Source organism: Micropterus dolomieu, linkage group LG12, assembly GCF_021292245.1.
Source record: "Micropterus dolomieu isolate WLL.071019.BEF.003 ecotype Adirondacks linkage group LG12, ASM2129224v1, whole genome shotgun sequence".
In the NCBI taxonomy this organism is placed as follows: domain Eukaryota; kingdom Metazoa; phylum Chordata; class Actinopteri; order Centrarchiformes; family Centrarchidae; genus Micropterus; species Micropterus dolomieu.
Window position 1 is genome coordinate 11,771,905 of NC_060161.1, and position 20,881 is coordinate 11,792,785.

Consider the following 20,881-nt stretch of genomic DNA (forward strand, 5'->3'; position numbering starts at 1 on the left):
AATATGGGAGGCATTAAAATGTCATATCACAGAGCTCAGACTTCAGTTCAGCAGCATTTTGGACTCCCTCCACTACCAGGGCGAGGGATTACTTTAACCCTGGCCACGACTGGCTCAGAGGTGATGTTCAAACATTAGTTTATATTATTATCAGAGCTAAAAGGATCCTGACTATAAGCTGACCTAGGCATCTGTATTTGCCAGGTATGCTCAGATGTAGGTACAGTATTACTCACCCAGGGCACAGTCCAGTGTCTCTGCACCGTTCCTCCTGTCCTGGCTGGCCTCAGTGCTGCTCTGTAAAGCCTGTTTCAGCGTGGCCACCCAGTCCTCCATCTCTGCTTCGCTGTCCGCAGCCAGGAAGTGGCTGTAGCGGTCTTGCATCTTAAGCTCAAAGCCATTACGCCGCATCTTAGGGCTCTGGGGGGGGGGGGGGGTATTATTGGATATATTGTGTTTTGAATTTTGGTTCTTTCCCAAACCAACCACTAACAATAGATAAAGGATCATGCTCTATTCAGGTAATAAGAGTGCTATAGTCTGGGACAACACAACATGACTTCCTCTTAATATAATTTAGCCAATGTATGTCTTTTTCTGACCAAAAATATTGTGACTTTAATAACATTATGAGTTCTATTTGCAGTGCTTCAGATGGATGAAAACAGACAAGGTCGTCACTAAAGACTGTAGTTTGTCCTTACACTGGATCATTTTTTTCAGTGCTAAACGTGCTTTACATGTACCGCACTCCACAAGCTTCCACATTAAACCCACTAGCAGGAATGTCTCTCCTCACTCTTCCCATTCAATTTCTGAATGTGTTCATCAAGCTGAAAGCTTCCTGGCAGCCTCTCTGCTCAGTGCAGACCCGAATGAGGTACCAGCCTGCGCCATGAGCCAACATCAGCAGCCCCTCATAATCTGTCAGAACCGGACCTTGCTGCAGGAATGCAGTAAATCTGTTCAATCAAAGCGGCTGAAAGCCACCGGAGCGACTAGGAAACAGGACTGACTTTCACGAGGGGGAGAGCTTGTGCCAAGAAGGGAAAACTCAAAGTGGGCACCGAGCGAGACACGCCGAAAAGGAGCTCAATTAAACAAACAGCATGGTGTATTGAAAGCTTAAGTGTTGGTCAGCCTGGAAAAAAACGGTTGCTGCTACTACTGTTGTTGCAGTATTCCCAACTGGGCATATGATGTTTCTCTGATGTGTTCCAGCCGTGTGTACCTGCACGACGTCTATGCAGGAGTCCAGGTAGATGGACCCTTTGGTGTCCTTGCAGTTCTTCTCGTCCTTGTAGGAGTTGAGGATGTAGGAGCCGTCTGGGAGCTGAGACAAGTAGAAGTACCTCCTCTTGAACACCTGCAATTCACAGCAAAGCAAGTCAGGGAGGTCCATGTCTAACAGATTATAAATGAGGAGGGCAATATGAAATCGGATTTTGACCACAGTTTGTGTAGCACAGTATGACAGTATAGAATGACAGAAGAGAATTGTCTATCAGCCATGGAGGAGAACGAAGAGTTGCCATGTGTCGCCAGCTCTGTTGTGAACCCTCCGTTTTGCTGTTGCTGTTTGGTTTCGTTGCTGTTCTGCTGTATGAATAACAGACAGGAGGTCTGGTGGTGACTCACCCTCATGGAGACAGACAGGCTGCTGTTGATGTTGGCTTTCTGAAGCCAGCCCTGCTTCATGATGCCTCCCCTCTGGGAGCAGAGTGAAGCGGAGTCCTGATAGACACAAACACAAACACTGGAAATCAATCAAGGCCGGCTGGATAATGCAGGTTCATCCAGGTTAATGGTTTTTACGTATGAAGCATTTGTACCTGTAGAGAGGATAAAACTAAACAGCTTAATGATATTGACAAAATTTAAATTATTTAGTGCCAGCATGAAACATGAAACATCTTCAATTTTTTTGGTTTCCCATCAAGAGGTCGTCATAATTCAGCCTCAGTCCTGTCACTGCAGCCTTTTCATATAATAACTATCACGGGACTCTTCATCAGCACTCCACAGAAAACACAACATTCGTCAGAAACAAATAGGCACAGCGTACACACGCATTCTCAGGGGTAACGCATCTGGCCCTTTGGAGGAATTCATAATACAAAGAGACCAAATTAACTTAATGTAAACCTGGACCGTGACACGCATATTATGAGACTGAGGTGTTTAGAGGCGGGTGTGTTTACGTGTGCGCACGATTGCGATGAGCCTAATCAAATTGAAGAGGCATTTTGTCCTCTGAGCATCACGTCTGCCACTGTCCCTCCAGCTTCGTCCTCTAATCCAATTGGCGGGCTGTTCTCCTCCCACAGCTTGCCTAGGCCCATACTCCCGTCAGACAGCAGCTGGCCACCCTGCACACGCACCTCGTCACACCCTACCTCGTATCAACAGTGGTAGTGTACTTGACAACGTCACCTAATGCCTAATGTCTCTCACTGCATTCTTATTGATTTATTGTATGGCCCTTTGGATGGACATAAAATGTCATTTAAAGGACATAGCAAACATTTATACAAGCGAATATAAAGGAAGGATATAATGGATGTTTGTTTCCTCTTTATGCTCTTAAATATTCTTGCTTCTAGACTGCCAAGACCTGCGGCTATCACAGGCAGAAATGATAATGCAGAGGTGAAACAGCTGCATGTCGAGAAGTAACAGAGCCATCTCCTCCCTGTCCTGCAGTACATCGGCATTTATTTTCCTTCAATTAAACCCTTTCTCTGTCTCAGTTTCTCTGCATCCGGCCCCAGGAGGGCGGGGAGAGGGGGGGTGGTTATTTATAGAACATATAAGGCTGCTGGTTTCACTGCCTCTCGCTCAGTCTCTGAGGAGTCACACTGCTGGGCGGACAGTAGGACTGACAGATCATAAGTCACAGGGACTCTTCCAGCACAATTACTAGCTCAATACACGTCCAGGCCGAGCATGGCCGCTCTGGTTGCTCATATTTTCAGGATATTCAAGCCATGTGCCAAATCAGTGTCTTATCTGTGATTCCAAAAGAGATAATTAATTTCACAGCAGGGTTTAAAGCACATCTCTAAAAGCGGTGCATGCATGCAAGGTGCAGTCTGTCCATAACAGGCCCAGTGAGTCAATAGCAGAGTGCTCTTCCTTACTGATCAATGTCTGTGATCTAATGGCGCTCTGGCCCCTCTACTCACCTCGTCTTTGGCGTCTTCATCGATCTCAAACACGTGAGCTGGCAGCTTGTCTGTCTTCAGGCCTTTGCTTTGAACACACAGTGAGAGGGTCAGCGGTCTTCAATAAATGAGCCCCCCCGCCCTCCCGAATGCATGTTCCCTGCAACAAATCGCTGCCTGATCTACACACTTTGTCTCCTTTGCTGTGTATGCCCTGTGTCGGTCAGTTAATCATGCACATTACAGTTGTTTTCCTTTTGAGGGTTCTTGGAGAATTTTGTTTGTTTGTGTCTCCTTAACTCCGTGTATGGGTCAAGTGCAGGTTGCAGATACAAAATTTATTTCCTCAGGAAGCTTTATCACCATTTAAATATGAATTCCAAACATCTGGGCTGCACCTGCTGTGTTATAGAGGAACATCTGGCTGAACTCTGTGCCTTTACTTCAACTCAATATTTCCTCTATTCTGCTTAAGCATCAGAGCTGCATTAATATACAGTGATTTGTTGCAGGTCGTCATCCAGCAGACCCACGTGAGCAGAGTAAATCTCTTGTACATGTTACATATTTGGGCCTAAACTCTAAATGTTCCACATTTCCAAACTGCATTTCTAATTTATATGTTGTTGTTTTTTTTGCCCCCCTTATCGTCCTCACCTTGGCAACATGCGGAAGTCACCAGTGTAAGCCTCATATTTGTAGTTGATTACATGCCAGTCGGTGTTGTACATCTTGATGCACTGCCAAACAGAGCAACACAGAGAGCTGGATTAGAGGCAGCAGACATACTCAAATACAACAAGCAGCCAACAAGCAGAGTGACCAAACCAAGCACACGTTTCTTTTCTCTGACTCAATGAGGGTTCGCTTCCCTATTTTGAGGGGGGAAAATTCCACCTCAATATTATTCATTTAAGAACTCGAAATAATTCTGCAAAGTAGCAGGAGAAGTCTTCACCCCTGACGTGGTTCCACTCAAGATGGTTTTGATTGTACATATTACTTTCTTTTCAGTGTTAAACGGCAAGCAGAAATTCTCAATTAAGCCAGCTGAAAGGATCATTGTTCAGTAGATGCTGAGTGAGCATAGATTTATTTTAACAGTCCCTATAACACTTGTTTCCGTGCTGTATCATAGTCATGAGAGCTGGCTGAGGAACTCAGATCCACATCATGCCAGAAGAGTCTGTTTTTCAGTACAGGCCTGTTCATTCTGGGTTTCTTTATGAGCTTCAAGTTACCACTTCAGTCAAGAAATCAGAGGTGAACTGAGAGTTTGACTATTATTATTGAGCAGATTCTATTTGAGGAAGTAAGAGTCATATTACTGAGAAGATTTACGTCAACTATGAATACCGTAGCTCCAAAACCTCCTGGACAGGGCATCATTGCTAACTGCTAACTGTTAGACACAAAGTGAGGCCAGTCACACACATGGGAGTGCTAAGTTATAGTACCTCTTTGGCAAACAGACTCCTGGCCTCCCGCTCAGCATTCTGAGGCACCGAGGGAACAACGGTCCTCCTCTGCCGGGAGATCTGGGACTCCTGCGCGCACACACACACACACACACACACACACACACACACACACACACACACACACACACACACACACACACACACACACACACACACACACACACACACACACACACACACACACACACACACACACACACACACACACACACACACACACGCAGTGAGATTAACAAGAGCAAAAGCAAGTTCTTTATCTTATCGTTCAATGGCGGCACAGCAGGAAACCACTAACAACAGGCAAAGAGAAAGTGAATGGGAGAAAACAGAAGGCCCGGACACATAAAAACAGATGGACACGGAGCGAGACGTGCCTCTAAACAAAACCACGTGTGTTTGGAGCAGCACCAATAAATACAGAGCAGAGGTACCTGGCTGGACTGTATTTAACTGGTCAGGCCTCTTGGACTGACCCGTAAATAATGGAGCCTGGTGCGTTGCGGATGAACAGTGATGGATGATGGGAAACCCTTCTTTAGTTCAGCTCTTTGTTCTCATTTGACTCAGACAGTTTTACAAGAATAAAAAAGCTGCTGATTGGGCTGTTTCCTCAGGAGATCTCAGCACAGGTGAGCTGAGAAGAAGATTTTGTATTTGACCTTCAAATCAGAGGCTGCAGATGGATCCGGGATGCACTGATTCATAGTCCAAATAAGCAGCACATCCGTTTTACAAGTTTGCAGGGACAAAACCAACAATGCTCTTTATACAGAGTATTTGGATTATAATATTTTAAAGCTGGGGTATGCAGTTTATTTCAGAAGCATTTTTTGTTATATTTGTTTAAATGCTCCTTACATCCCGACATCTATCAATAAATAAAATCTGTGACATAAAAATGAAACACATCTGGTATCTGAGGCTGTCACAGGACTGACTGGCTGGCCCACATGCCTACCTGAATGCAATCTGCCCGTGCACTCACTGCCCATGAACATGTGTTTTGGGGGAGTGGCTCTGGAGGGAGGCCTGAAAGGAGGAGGGGGTGGGATTTTTTCAATTGGGCACTTTAAAAATCTAGCTGTCTCTTACTCGTTTCTCCAGCATTGACTACCCTAGCTTTAAAGGATTTATTTTGTTAAAAAAAACTTGGGTCTTGGGTATTTGTTATGATCGGGCTTGGGGAGAAACAGAATACATGAACCGGCTTTGCGTATTTAGGATACAGAAAAAAGGTAACTATCCTGTTAAAAGTAACGCAAAATAAAAACATAATCAGATTACCGATTATTTAAAATGGGGACTATTAACAGGATTACAATCTTGAAAACAATAAATTTAAACAACCACGCACAAACATTATCCAACAATACCACTCAACTGAAATGTTCTGCTGCTGGAACCATCAAACCATGGCCACAAACAAAAACTCCTTCACTTGGTAGAAACGTGGAAACAATTGAATTTTTTAAATCAGAAAACGGGACCGTGCAATGCAGCCTTACATAACAAAGTTATTATAACGAAGAAGAACTATGGACAAAATTAGATCCAGGTTGTTGAAAATGGAGTTTGCCCCCTAAGGGATGTTCATGTTGGGCCTTAATTCTTCCACTAATTCACTCATTTATACTGTTAGATTATTGCAGATAATAAATTGGTATCAGCAAATAGGTCAAGCCAATAAGTAATAAGAAACTAAAGTTCAGGACAGACATGAGGTACTTTAGAAAAGTGTCCCACCGGAGAAGAAAAACACATTGGAATGCTTGCAAGATAAAAATGTTGGCGTATATAAATAATATTGGCTCATATATGATATCAGATTTTTAAACACTCACTATTTCTGTATTCTTGTATCTACCATACATCTTAAATGACAAATGTATTCAAGTATTTTTCAATCTGATGTGCCAGTCAAACAATTACATCTTTAAGATCTTAACAAGTGATAACTTTTGTATGAGTATGAGGGATAGCAGCACTGACAAAAACCAAGACCTGAACTCCCCCCTACACAAACTGTCACAGGAGACAGCAGGCTGCTGGGTAAGCTGCAAAGCTCCCTCGGTTATGACACGGCGGGAAAGGATGAGGGGAACTCACCGAGACATCGTCGACAGGGCAGAGCAGCAGGTCTCGGTGGGGGTCACTGTGGATCTGGGCCTTTCTCTGAAACACCACGGCCTCATAGTCCAGCGGTTCAATGATCTTCGGCTGCTCCTGAGAGACACGACACAAATACATAAAGCTTCACGTAAACAAACTAAATCTTTTTGATCCAACATTCTGATAGTTGTGTTTTTACCGTGGCTCTGGGAAGAGCTATTTGAAAGCAGTTAACAAGGCCCCCCCCGCCCTTCCACGGGAGATCAGAGAGACCAGAGAAACCACAAAGTTCAGAGCAGTGTCATCTGGCAGGGATAGAGCTGCTGAGAGAATTGTGGGTGGATGAAACGCAAATGCAAAAGATGACGAAAAGAAAAGAAAGCAGCTGACAACAAATAAATAGGCAAAGACAGACGGGACAAGAAAGGTGAGACACGGGGCAGCAGTGACGTGGACAAGCTATCACATCTGACTTGATATTTATGTGCAATCCAATAAAGCGTGTTTGATAGAGGCATACGTAATAATGAAACAAAACACAAGAAATATATCACCTGCCATCCAGCTAAACATCATAACTTCCTGTTTCGGGTTTCATGGAGAAGTGACCTCCCCTTAATGTCTTAAAGAGGCCTTCAGGCTAAAAACCCGAGCCTCACACAAACTAGGTCAAGATGTTATTACAAGCATAAACCTAAACCACTCTAAAAGACTCGGAATTAAAATCCAAGAAAGTGCCATTTAAAGCTCAAGCCGAGCAGTGAAGATGGTGAAGAATAGCTTAGCCAATAAGCCGGGGCTGAGCAACACCAAGCCGTTGGGACTCGAGCAGGGGAAGCCAGACAGTATGGGTTTGATCAGCTTCTTCTGCCACCTCACTGAACCACTGCCGCTGAGTCTGTAGGCAACACACGCAGGAGAAGGACTCCTCACGACAGCTGGGAGAGTAAGACAGAGTCATTTTCCACCTTGTCATGTTTCCATTTCAGAGTCTGCAGCTGTGATGCAGAGCTTTGTTTTCCTATAGTACCACTGTTGGAGTGGGCCGAGTGAGAACGCCAGCAATGAAGTAAAGTTAGTTAGGTAGTTTGGCTGCTGTCTCTTTTTTCCCCTTCTGCTTGGTCAGCCCTCCCATCTGCTTTCTTTCCTCTAAAACTAGGCATGCTTACATGTGCATTTATTCAGTGATTCTCGATACCTGCTCGTATTTAGGTCGAGGTCTTTTTGAGCTTCATGAGCCCAGTGACACACTCAACATGCAGTTTTCCTCTTTCTGTAGCTGTCCTACATGAACACATTGTCTGCAAAAGGTTGAACAGTTTTTGTAATCTCACACATGTATCTTTTTTTTCTGAACTTTAACTTGATTGTTACTCATTTAGTCATCAAAAAGGAAATGTTTTAGATGAATACTTTAGATTTGAAAACACGTTTTCACAGGTTTTAAGCAGATTTAAAGTAGGGAAAATGATTTCATTCCACATTGTCTGACAGTATCACGTGTATATATTGAGTATCAGCTTGTTCTAGCTCCTCATTCAAGCTATATGATGTTTACAATGAGTGAAATATTTAAAGCCAAAACTCTGTGTTTTTGTGGCTGCATCATTCTGTCAAACAGGAAGATGCAAGTTGTCTTGTGCATCATTCAATACACGTCACCTCAAGTTTTGGCCTGACCTGTTTGATATCTCTGGCCATTTTGAAATGAAGCTCTAAGGGTTTGATCCAGACTATGTTTGGCTACACAGAATGAGGTTTTATGGGGTTAAAATCTCATTCTGGAAAATCCTGGCATCTGAACACAAGCCAATAAAGGAAAGAAAGCTCTCCCTTTCCATGTTCTCTAACCAATAATTTGGTGAAATATGCCGGTTACACGTACATGTTCCCTGCAGATTTTTTCCACCAGACCAGACCATGTCGGTTCTCCACATGAACCATGCATTCAGCATTTTTTGAACCACTAATCTAAATAAAAATGCCCTAACCCTAATGATACTTGAGAGAGTTTCCAGTTTCTCTGTGTTATGTAGCATCACTGCTATCTTTGCGTTTGTTTGTTTTTTCACATAAAGACAGGGCTACTCAGAAGACAACCAGCAACCTGAGCAGCAGCAAAACACAGCACTTATAAAAGTCTGTTGAAAGCATTAAACATGACTGTGGCCGCCCCTGCACCCAAAGCAGCAGCTTCTGCTTCCTGTCATGTGCAACAAGCCGCACCGCAACGCGCTGCAAGTCAGCGGCAACCGTTCGGCAGCGCACAGTGGCGAGACTGTAGCGCTGATCGTGTTACAGAGAGACAGAGAAAGGGGGGAGAGACAGACAGAAAGGAAGAGAAGGAGCAAGCAAAGAGAGAAAGAAAGAAAGAAAGAGAGAGTTCTGTTTTTATAGAGGAGGAAAGAAGCTGAAGAATCACACCCAGCCAGCTGTGAAGCCACAGTCTCACTGATTGGGAAACAGAGACAGATGCTAAAACACTGAAGGACGTGGCCCAACACTTGGGTGTGACTGTATGATGCAAGCAGTCAACACACGGTCCTGTCTTATTTATGTCGCCATCTCCCAAGTCTCACACCATCAGCTCTGAACCCTCGATCTGGCCAGACAACACTCCAAAAATCAGTACAAAGCATGACTGCCAGTGTGTGTGACTATGATGATGATGGTGATGATGATGATGGTAGCAAGGCTGCATTTCCAAAGGTCTGTGTCCCATTACAGCTCAGCAGATGCAAGGCACTCACCGCTCCAACGCGACCGGGTGGACGTCATCACGTTGGCCAGGGAAGCTTACACCGACGCACGCACACACACACACATTGACAATCAAGTCACGCACACAGAATGAAGCAGCTCCACTGTCCCACAGCTGACCCCGCTAAGTGCTCCAATCTGTGTGGATATGAGCGGCACAGGCACACGGCGGCCCACTCGAGGGAAGGAAAGGAGCCCAGCTAGTCTCTTTTATCCTTATATTCCTCCATGTCTCTTCCAAAAAAGTGTATTATGAATAGAGCTTCTTTTATGCATCCCCATTAGGAATGTACAGACAGATACAGGATTTAAACACCAAATTCAAGGCAGATTACGTGGAATTTAAAGTTTCCGTTAACGACTACATCTCCTAATATAGGCTACACGTGAAAATGCAATGGTTATTTTCTATTCATTTAATAGTTTGACTATACATTCCTATTACATAGTTACAGTATCTCACAAAAGTGAATACACCCCTCACATTTTATATCTACTCACTTTTGCTGCCAGCGGTTTAGACAGTAATGGCTGCGTGATGTGTTATTTTGAGGGGACAGCAAATTTACACTGTTATACAAGCTGCACACTCACTGCTTTACATTGTAGCAAAGTGTCATTTCTTCAGTGTTGTCACATGAAAATATATAATGTCAGCTCTTCATAAGACGAGGTAAACAGTCTTGCTTTTAGACTCATTGTAAAGGTGTTTTTAGCCTAAACATGAGGGACTTTTCTCAGCCTCACACACAGCATTCAATCCTTCAGTTTATCTAAAAATGTCCATATATAGACATGGTGATGGCACTGCACAGTGATGCAATAGTGACATTCATACTGACCATAAAGTGGCACGCATAGTTGGACGTACAATCATATGGATGTCAACAGTCCATTCCTTCAGAGTGGTTCTCAAACTTTCCCATTTGAAGTGAAGGTTAAAAGATTTCTCCTTAACTCCATAAACTGCTTTTTTATTTACCTACTGTTAACAACACAACAACGGGGAAACTAATTACTAATGGAGCCACGTTGAACTTGAATGAAATAACATCACCAAGAACACAGATTAAGCACACATAAGCTATTAAGAGTGACCTCAAGAACAAGACCGGCTTCTTTAGATCCCACTGAGGTGTTTCTTTTCTTCCCTGCCTACAATCTGTCCAATTTGTACTTTACATTTTGCTGTCTGAGTAAAATCTTGCCAACTACAATCTTGATCTGAGCATCAGAGCGCTCTAGTTTCTCTCAAACGAATCGGGTTCACGGTCCTTTTCACACAGCAGATGTTTTGACGTGTCATAGAAGGAGAAGCACAGGCGGAACAAATGACATTACCCCGAGGAGACGTGTTGGACTAGTCTTATTTTGTTCAGCCAACAGCCCGGAGCCACGGTTTTGGCTTTATAAAGACAAAAGAAGAGCATCTTTTCCTCCTATGCAAAAACATGCAACCTGCCCAGTATGGCTTTTGTTTGTGCCAATTGGCCATTGCAACTGTAGAAAAACTACGCTAGGCAGACTGTGCAACGTCAAATTATCGACAGCCTCTTCCTGCTGGGCATGAGACGACCTGAGGAGACGATTAAACCAGATTCAAGTCCAACAGCGGAGACACACCAGGAAGTAGCAAGACACATGACAGAACATCAGGGGTTTCTTAGATGTTTCGCTCTTTAGAATCACACAGTCCATTAGGAAAGGATCATGTAGTCTCTACCAACTATCAGGCCGACAGCTACTGTCCAGTGGATCCCAGACATTTTTATGTGAAAGACGACTATGACCTTTCAGCAGGACTTTCTACAGTAAGACCAGTAATGAAGCAATAATGAAGAAATTTCGCTTCTTAATAATACACAGCCCAGGAGCTGTCTGAATCATGTAGGAAACAAATACTTCCACATTCTGCACTCTGCCACTTCCTTCTGAAAATTCATCTCTCTGCCTAAAAAAAAAAAAAATGTAAAACCTGTTTGTTCACTGGAAAAATCTAAGACCGCAGGCGTGGAATTAAAGACTTTAGAAATGGAGCTGACTTTGTGGAGCTGAGAGAAATTGAGAATGAACACATACACACAGTCAGACACAGAGGAAGCGTGGTCACAGCATGCCTGCGGGAATCCCCATGTGAGAGGAGCGCGGGGCCACGCAGCCTCCACACAGCAACGTCTGTTCTCAAGTTGCGGAGCCAAAAGTTTGAGCCACCAAAATGAGCAGCCAAAAAAACGGATACTCTGAAACAGGAAGGCAAAAACACACATCACACACGGCTGCACACACTCTGCCCACCTCTGCTGCGGAAATTAAAACCTTATCACATGATTCTTATGCTGACAGCCCGTAGTGCGTCACACTCCTCAAAGATGACCATCATAAGACTGAAGCCTAATCCCAAAGGAACAGGAGTTTATCTCTTATACAAACTGCTCCAGCTCCGCTCTCTAAACAGCCAGAGATGTATGGCTGTATGTTTGTGTTTGGGGTTGCAGCAGTTTGTCATTGTCACGTCATGAGAAAGTGGAGGAGTAACCAGATGGTGCTGCTGCTATGAGAAAAAGAAAACCAAGAGATCCGCAGGCCAGTGTCAACCTGCACTGACGTCACTGGAAGTTTCAAGACAAATGTCAAGCCTTTTGACATCCTGATATGAAAATAACACACACACACTGCATCAGCAGGACCCTCAGTGCTCCTAATCCCTCATTACGGCAGTCTGTTCCAAGCCACTATCAGACAACAGCACAGCTATTTATTCAACCTTTTGCTTTGCACACCCATGATTAGCATTATGCATTATTTATACGGACATGCATTAACTGCCTTTTTCTGCGCAATGTGGCCATTTTCAGTAGAAATAAAGAGCACACACACTCCTGCAAGGCAATGACAGGGAAGCCATGCTGCAGCTGTCCAACTGGCACTACTCCTCGTTCGCCAGCACACAAAAGGAGCCGCACAGAACTGAATCCCCCCCCCCCTCCATGTGTTCATGTGGACAATGTCATCCTTTCCTTTTTTTTTTTCTTTTCTAACGCCGGTAATTCAGGAAACCAAGCCGGCACTTGACCGCTCCATAATGACCTGTCTTTAAACGCAGCGCTGCCAATAACGCTGAGCTGGAGCGCACTGAGACACGCGGGTGCTAACGTTACACGAGCACAAGGCTGGTGGGACAAGCGCGGTGAATGAAAACTGGGAGAAGGGAGTCTGAAGAATAAAGCAAAAAGAACAGCAGCAATGTAAAAAAAAATAAAGAGGAATGGAAAAGCTAAACGCCGCAAGGACAACAGAGGGGAGGGGAGGCGGCAGGCTAACCAGTTTATTTGTAACGTGATTATCCCTGTTAGCTTAAATGACCGCCGCCGGGTCCACAGACAGCGTTTAAGCTCCGCTCACCACAAGGTCCACGGTGCTCCTCACAGCCTCCGACACGCTCTGCCTGACTTCCGCGGCCGTACCGGGTTTGCTTAACCGCTTCGTGAATTTCCGCACCTCCGACATCCTCTGTTTATAATCCCCTTCGTGTGTCCCGGCGTGGATACGAGCATGCCGCGGGTACCGGACGGAGCGGCAACCACTGCTGTGTGACAGCCAGATGTGGGTTGTGTTGGAGGTGAACCAGCCAGCGGTTCACGTCGCGAGGCGGGGCCGCTGCTGTTGCTGCTGAGGAGACCAGAGAGGGTTTAACAGGGCGAGATGCTTCACTTCTACCTTCTTCCGGTTCCTGCTCAGCGGAGCTAAAACAAAGATCGTCAGTTTAGAGGAAGACAACGGAGTGGGCGTTAATCTGACAGCGTCAATCACAGTCTACGAAATATTAAACTCAAGTTTATTTTGTATGGTTGTGATTTGTTAAATGGCCCAGAAGAAGTCACTGGTCTGGTTAGGCATTTTGTTTTATGATATGCTTAAGAATACACGCAAACTAATTCAATCAACCCAAATCTACTAAATTACTGTTTGTAATGACACATTTCCTTAAATACTACATGAATAAAATAAACTGTATGGGGATATTAGACAACTAACATTGCTGCCAGCTGTGATAAAGATGTTACAAAAACCTGGGAAAAAAGTGTAGAAATGTGTTAAGGTGACTCCTCAACTGCTGTCATGCGTCAAAAAGGCTCATTTGGACACCTTGAATTATAAAACCTCAAGTCTCGAGCGCTTCACTCTGTGCACATTTCTTTAATTTAAAAGTAGTTTGTTGTATAAATTATTAAAAGTGATAGAAAAGAAAAGCAAGGACACCAGCTAGGAGTTCACCATGTCAAGTACAGAATAAGGTTGAAATAAAAAAAAATGTATGCAGATCTCAGACAAAATTGGGACTGTACTGCCATCTTGTGGACTATACCGCAAATTGCAGGAAACTAAACTAAGCATTTGATTCAGCTATTTTTCCCAACATAAAATCTACAAGAGCTCAGGTTTATTGTGAGCGTTTCACCAGTTTCACTTTCATAATTTTGATGTCACTTTTACAGAGTGTAGGACTCGTGTACTTCCCCTATTACATGACAGGTAAAAATCATCATTTAATAAAATATCAATATGGAAATTCTTCCCTGGAGGATACTTTGATGAAAAGACTGAAAAGCCCACAGAAGTGGACAGAACACTGGGAGAAACATGGACATGACTGATGCTTGAATTAATCTTCTATAAGGATTATTTACATGACATTGTGTCTTACAAAAGAAAGAATGACAGCAGCATCAGTGCACTTACTATTTTTATTTATTAATTTAGGCTATAAAATGTGTGCCAAGGAAGGAGAAGATGAGCGTGATGTTCTTCACGACACCCATCATATGTGAAAGGATGTTGCTTACATGTGTGGACCTGTCTTGTATACATTTTTCCCACCACACAACTGCAGCGAGAACAGATATCAGCTCAAAGAAAGATGTTATATAAATATAGGGTCTTACTCATATTCAGAACCCTGGGGACATTATTGTAGTTTATTTTCTATCGCATTATACATGCTCACCCAACCGTTGGCACATTTTACTGTCTTGATAGCTGAGGTAAGAGTAATGAACACAAAACAAGCCTAAATGGGTTCAGGTGCAAACAAAGAATCCACTGAAGAGGCTTGACTGAAATTATTTTAGTTAATTAAACCATTCTTATGTGAGCTCTAATGGGAGCACTCACTAACATACACGCTACATAGTTCCTGTAGGCCAAAAGTCCACACAGTTTCTGGGTCAAGCGTCCAAAAGCCAGCATGTCATCGTGAGGAATGACACACCATAAGAAGGGAACGGCTGGCTGTTGTCCCGCCGTCAGATATGATTTTCACTTGTTATTGTACTGGGTGAACTCCTTCAGAGCCCAGTTCTTCAGTTCTATCTCATGCCGTAATCTGCAGTACTCCTCAGCCAAGTGCCCAAATTCTTTACCCAAGATCTCAAAGGAGGACAGTTTTATCTCAACAGACTGCTTCTCCACCTGACAGGCCTTCAGCTCAGACACCAGCTTCTCTCTAAAATTAAGACACAACAGAAGATTATTAGGTTTTTAGAGGACCGTCAGCCAGAATGCAGTTTCTATGATAACATTTCCGAAGGCTCGGATCAGGAAGCTGCAGTTCAAATGCAAGGAGAATTTAAATGACAAACACTAGTGAGAAACAGTATTGATTTCCTCGACTGCTATCACTGTGTTGCCTTTCAGAAAGTGGAGTGTGGTCATATGATTTATACAGGATTACAGGGCAAACATAAGACATTAGCCAGAGATGGACAATAAGCCTCTTGCCTTATTTTTCTATGAGCAGATATTGAGTCGGCTGTGTACGTGTCCAGCTGAATGTCCACAATCTCTGTCCTTTGAAAGAAGAGCAGAAAAATAGACATAACAAAAACTGAAATGCATGTAATACCGATGATCTAATCATTTGAGTTAATTCTCCTAGCATGTATTTCTGGATAAGGGCTCCAGTAAATGTACAATCTAAAAATGTTTTTAAACAGGCAAAGTACTGAAAACACTTTACTTGATCTTCTGTAAGACTAATTCACATTTCCCCTCAAGGTACTCTAATTTCTTCCCGTCCAGATCTGTCTGGATCCTCAGTCTGTGGTCCAGGATGAGAGACTGGAGAAGCTGTATACACTTAATCAGCTCCTGGACACAAGGCAATAAAAAGAAAAGGAAAACTGAAAGCAAAATATTGTTTTGTATAAAGTAAAGAGAACATATTTATGGCTTGTACACACAGTAACATTTTTATTGTATGCAATAACCTGTCATAAACAGAGCAACATGTAGCTTGTTTTAGTTCACATGTATATGAAAGAGTACTTACGGAGAGGTAGAGCTGAGTCTGTCTCTGAAGCAGAACTGTGTTTTCCCGGCAGGTCTCCTTCAGACACTCTGATCTCTTCTTGTCTTTGTCCAGCTGGGCTGACAGATGAGACAACTTGGTGTTCTTCAGACCCTCACTATCATTCTCTAGATTACAAAACAACATTCTGGTCATTAAGTCAGAATATGGCAGAACAATCGAGTGACGTAAAAAGGGAGTGGAAGGGAATGAGGATTTTTGTTTGCAGGAACAGATAAATTTGCGTCTAGATACTGTACCCCATTCAGGCTGATAGTAAGAGAGGAGGCTCAAACACTTTTTCTTCAGATGGTTCTCCAGCTCTCTGGGGAGACCCTGTTTCATTCTTTGAACGTTCTAGTAGACATCAACACAACAAGCTACATTTGAGCATTAACATTCAGCATTTCTGTTTCGACTACTGAAGTATTTCCCTACTCATGGTCAAGGTTCTATTTCAAAGAAAATGTGTCTGCTTTTGTACTACTGTACTCTTTGCTGTGAGATCCTCCATCTATCCATAATTTCATTCACAAATTCACATAGAACACTTTAGCACCAAGGTAAACCATTATCCTTCTATATTTTTATGACTCACCTTCTCTGGTGGCAGGAGCTCCATCACCTGTTGAGAGTTCAGACCCAGAACAGGCGGCTGGTCCTGGTTGGTAGTGTTACTGGGGTCCAGCTGTCTGATACACTGAGCCACCAGCAGACACTTCTCCATCGTCTCATAGAACTACACACACACACACACACACACACACACACACACACATCCCACTCAGTTAAAACGCTGTAGAAGTCTGCTTCTTTGACCACAGTGAATGATCTTTTGTCACTTGAGTGAACACAAACATGCAGTGTGCAGATTACTAATACAATATTTCATGGTAGATTTCTGGATACCGTTTCAAACTATGTCCTTTAGCTGTGATTTGGAGCTGCAATGTGCAAAATGTGCAGCTTTAATGGCTAAACACACATGTGTTGCCCGTGACTCACTGATAGCCGTTTGTGCATTCGCGGACTGTGCAAATATGCATGCGAAATGTACCATGTTCTGGTCAGGGGGTACAGTGGCATGGTGCTTCCTGATACTGTGGTCTTGGATCATCTCCTGCAGTCCTGTGTGGAGGCTCTCGGAGCGCAGCCAGTGACGCCTCTGGCTCTGCAGCTTTTGCTCAGCCTGGAAAAAGACATCGGTAAGTGCTCACAGATACAACCTAACAAAGTCAGTGTGCAGGAGCAGGAACGCCCCATCTCTGTGATTGCAATTCCTACCGGTTACCAGTAGAGGTCGGTAAGTCATAGACAACTTACTGTGTAATTAAATATGAATAACTTCTTTCCACAAAGTGAGAAATCTTGGGAACATGTAACTGTTTGGTTTAACTTAAGTTTAGCTTGAATTGCTTCATGTAATACTGCTTCTTACAGACCAAAGAGCGTGTGTGTTAGTAAACGTAGAAGGCTACATAACTGAAGGTTTTGTCCCAGTGTGAGCACAGTGCGCGCTGATACCTTGTCCAGCTCTGTTTTCAGTGGGACAGTGAGTCCAGTTTGGTCCACATGTTGCGCCAGGGTGGTCAGGAGTTTACAGAACTGAGGGTTCTGGGTCAGATCCTCCTCTGTAATGTCACACAGGGGGAAGGAGGCGAGAACTGGGCGGGAGGACAGTAAATACATGAAACCTATTATCCAAGTCCACAACAACACTTTGTCAGGAGATTCACTACAGCGCAGGACTCAAACTGCAACTAACGTTAAATGCTAGCTTCTTTCACAGCAAGCCTACTTTCCAGGGACAGGGGTTGCAAATTAATCATGGCTGGAAACCTGTATGCATGGCATCTACTTTGTATTCTTATAAAGCAATGTCCCTTGCGTTTGTCCCCGTCAAATAAAAGCTAAATAAATACATACCTAACTGACTTTATAAAAAATATCTTGGTTATAGGATATAATAAGTAACATGGATACACGACGTTATGTCTAATCTCTGCATTTCTTTGGTTTCAAGCCACTATGCATTGTTTTAGAGTAACGTCAACAGTCCAAGCAGCAATTAACGTGAGCTTTTAAACTTGTTTTCTTACCCTGTTGGTGCAAACTGTCACCGTTCCCAAGCGTAAACTCAGGTTCAGCGGACATTTTCAGCTGTACTGTGTTTCTTTTTAACCAAGCAAATTATGTTTTCTCGCTAAAACGAACACGACATGAAAATGAAACGCGTACTTCCTGACTCGAGTTGCGCGCGTCTACAGGGAGCGTTCCTATTGGCTAACTGACCCACGTGGTTAATGCAAAGTTCCGCTTCTGCCTACGAGAGAAGCGTGCCACTCGCGGGAGCGCGCACTGCGAAAACCAAAGTTACTGCACATTTTAATAATTTGTAAGGAAAACTACTATTTAACAACAATATAATCTTCATTGACATTGATGATGATAAATTATATGAAGTGCAGATTTGTGTCAAATGATGACAGACGCAAGAAAGTTCCTCCTGTATACTGCCAAGTATAGAAGAACAGTGCTCCTGCACTTCACACTAGATAGCATAACATGGTACAAAATATGCACTGTTTATCATCTAACTGCATCTTCACTGAATATTAGTTTCATATAAAAATCAGACTAACTGAGTGATGTTTAAGAACTGGACAAAATGCAGACTGCTGCATTTGTCTTCAGCTCTGCACCTCAGATGGACTGAAAGAGGGACTTCTGGGGAAAGAGGCCGCCACTATGTCTGTTTGCACGTTGTGGCACAAAACTAATGTAGGCCTACTGCTAATAGCCTACGTTACATGCTGACGTTGATATAAAATCCTCTGTGTTGACAGTTAGAGGACACGTCTTCCGTCAGGTTGGAGCCCAGTGTAGTTGTAGTAAAGGTTTGATAAGGACTTGGAAGAATGGCAGCAGGAAGAAGTGAAGGGTTCTGGGTAAGAGGAATCTCTGGTTCAGGACCCTGACTGCAATGGGAAGAAGTCGGAAGGAGTGTGTGCCTTCTTCATTCTTATCAGGACATTATGATGTGATAGCATTAGCAGGTGAGCTATAAAAAAAAAATGATGCTCGCTTTGAGGCCAACGGCAGCCGACAAGCCAAATCATCTAAAGCTGAGGTTCCTAGATGAAAGGGAGATGAAAGGGGGATGAAAGCGTGACATCATTGGGCACATCTTCAAACTATGTGCTGACCAACATTTAGCACCATAGTCCCCTTAAGGCTTGTCACAAAGAGGGGACTGACCCACAGGTGTCAGGACAACAACCTCCTCTTGAACATCAGCAAGATTAAGAAGCTGATTGTGGACTTTAGGAAGAATTCGAGGAGGAACTGCAGCCCCCTTAACATCATCGGGTCCTCGTAGAGAGGGTGGACAGCTTCAAATACGAAGGCCTGCCCACTGACTGCTGTGAGAAAGGAAAGGTAGAGACTGTTTGACACTTGAAGAAATTCCAGGTATTTCTACTCCTGCACCACTGACAGCATCCTGGTGGTTGACGTCTTATGGGAAAAGCACCTAACAGGACCGCAAGGCACTGCAACGGCCAGGCGAATTGTATCTCAGGCACCTGGATAACGGCCTTTTCTCCAGGCTAGCACAGAAACTCAGGAAGAGTTTCTACCCTCAGGCCACTAGGATCCTAAATGAGGACGCTGCCGAAAAACTAATATTCAAGAATATTTTTTACTTACTTATTACTCAAAGTTACTTACAGTTACCATTGTTATTTAGTATTTGTTTATATTCGTATTATAATTGCTTTTTTTTTTTGCACAATAGTAGGAGCTTGCGGACATACATTTCACTATATTTGTACCCTGCATGATTGCATTTGATAAAGAAAGTTGAACTTTGAAAAAGCACAGACGGTTAACAAAAATATCTTACAAATGATATTTATGTAGTCACTTTGAATTATCCTCTTGTTCACAAGGCTTGGTACAAAGCACTTGAACATACCTAATGTGTCCATTTAAAGCAACAACAAGTACCCCAACCACGTAAAACAATTTACAACAATAATCCATAGTGGATCGTTGGTTGTTTTCACACTTTCACATAAACCACAGAGCTAAAGTACAAATGGTACATTATTGAGTGTTGGCCTTGTTGCATCGATCGGTGTCTCAGTAATAGTAGAACACAGTGTTTGTGCTGCTTGACATTGTTAAGGTGGGTTTCTGAGGGTGAAAACTCACTCTGCTGTTCTCATCCAGATTATGGGAATTCAGTCTACTCAATCAAAACATGGACTTAGATACTGTAAAGTAGATGTTTAGGAACACCACTGATGTGGGTTTGACTTGGTTAAGGGGGCCTGTAAAAGAACAGGCTCTCTGAATACCACCCTCCAGTGTTTTATGTCCATCTTCTCTTCACATTACAGACCTTAAGCTGCACAGGGCTGAGGGTTGAGAGGGTGTCTCTTATCGTGTTTTGATGCTGGTCATCATTCTCCTTGTCCTCAAAATCGTTTTGGATCTGATTTCTTGCCCTTGGCTCTGACCATCAGCTGGCACCCACATTTGGCCAGTTGTTGTGGTTGGTGTCGGCAGTAAAGCTAACCTGCTATACAAGAGCTTGTTGAACTTGCAAGGTGATATTGCAAGCAAACTTTAATAAAGGTCAATAAAATTTAATGTTCTAGTTCAATTCAATGGGAATTATTGTCGTTATTATTCTTTTTCTTTTTGTTTTTGCTGTGCCAGATTGGTATAATTTTTTTCTGCAGTGGCAAACACGATGAGCTCGACTAGCAGGGGTTAGTGAGGGTAGGGGGATAACTAGGGCTCGCAATTCAAGTTATTTTCATAATGGCTTCTTATTATCAGCACTTGGATGTTTTTTGGAAGAGATTACACAATATGCCTTGTCATTTGTTGGGCTCTCTGGCAGCTGCGTCCAAAGACACTAAGCTCCCTGCTATCGTCAATAATATCTATAATACTTTGTTATGCACAATTTTAACAGCTGTGGAAAGACTTTCTACAAGACTAGTTAGATA

At 43.3% G+C, this 20,881-nt stretch overlaps 2 protein-coding genes across 4 annotated transcripts in view; both read right to left on the reverse strand.

Moving 5' to 3' along the window:
* The window catches only part of dock11 (dedicator of cytokinesis 11), a 69,198-nt gene extending 56,032 nt beyond the window's left edge, over positions 1 to 13,166 (reverse strand). For 2 of the 3 annotated variants that reach the window (XM_046064167.1, XM_046064166.1), the window contains exons 1-8: positions 12,917 to 13,166; positions 6,752 to 6,868; positions 4,622 to 4,711; positions 3,822 to 3,904; positions 3,186 to 3,252; positions 1,639 to 1,734; positions 1,232 to 1,366; positions 237 to 420 (exon numbers count right to left, since the gene is read on the reverse strand). In XM_046064167.1, the coding sequence (XP_045920123.1) occupies positions 237 to 420; positions 1,232 to 1,366; positions 1,639 to 1,734; positions 3,186 to 3,252; positions 3,822 to 3,904; positions 4,622 to 4,711; positions 6,752 to 6,868; positions 12,917 to 13,021 (877 nt within the window). In that variant the 5' untranslated portion in view covers positions 13,022 to 13,166. Of the gene's footprint in view, positions 1 to 236; positions 421 to 1,231; positions 1,367 to 1,638; positions 1,735 to 3,185; positions 3,253 to 3,821; positions 3,905 to 4,621; positions 4,713 to 6,751; positions 6,869 to 12,916 lie in introns of those variants that run through there. The other variant, XM_046064168.1, reaches the window with a different exon arrangement.
* Positions 13,167 to 14,247: 1,081 nt separating this feature from the next.
* haus4 (HAUS augmin-like complex, subunit 4) lies at positions 14,248 to 18,141 on the reverse strand. The gene is made up of 9 exons (XM_046064170.1): positions 17,960 to 18,141; positions 17,385 to 17,524; positions 16,918 to 17,049; positions 16,459 to 16,599; positions 16,121 to 16,217; positions 15,843 to 15,988; positions 15,531 to 15,661; positions 15,293 to 15,361; positions 14,248 to 15,017 (listed from the first exon to the last, which is right to left on the reverse strand). The coding sequence occupies exons 1-9, from the start codon at positions 18,012 to 18,014 to the stop codon at positions 14,831 to 14,833; spliced, it is 1,098 nt and encodes a 365-aa protein (XP_045920126.1). The 5' UTR covers positions 18,015 to 18,141; the 3' UTR covers positions 14,248 to 14,830.
* Positions 18,142 to 20,881: the final 2,740 nt, after the last annotated feature.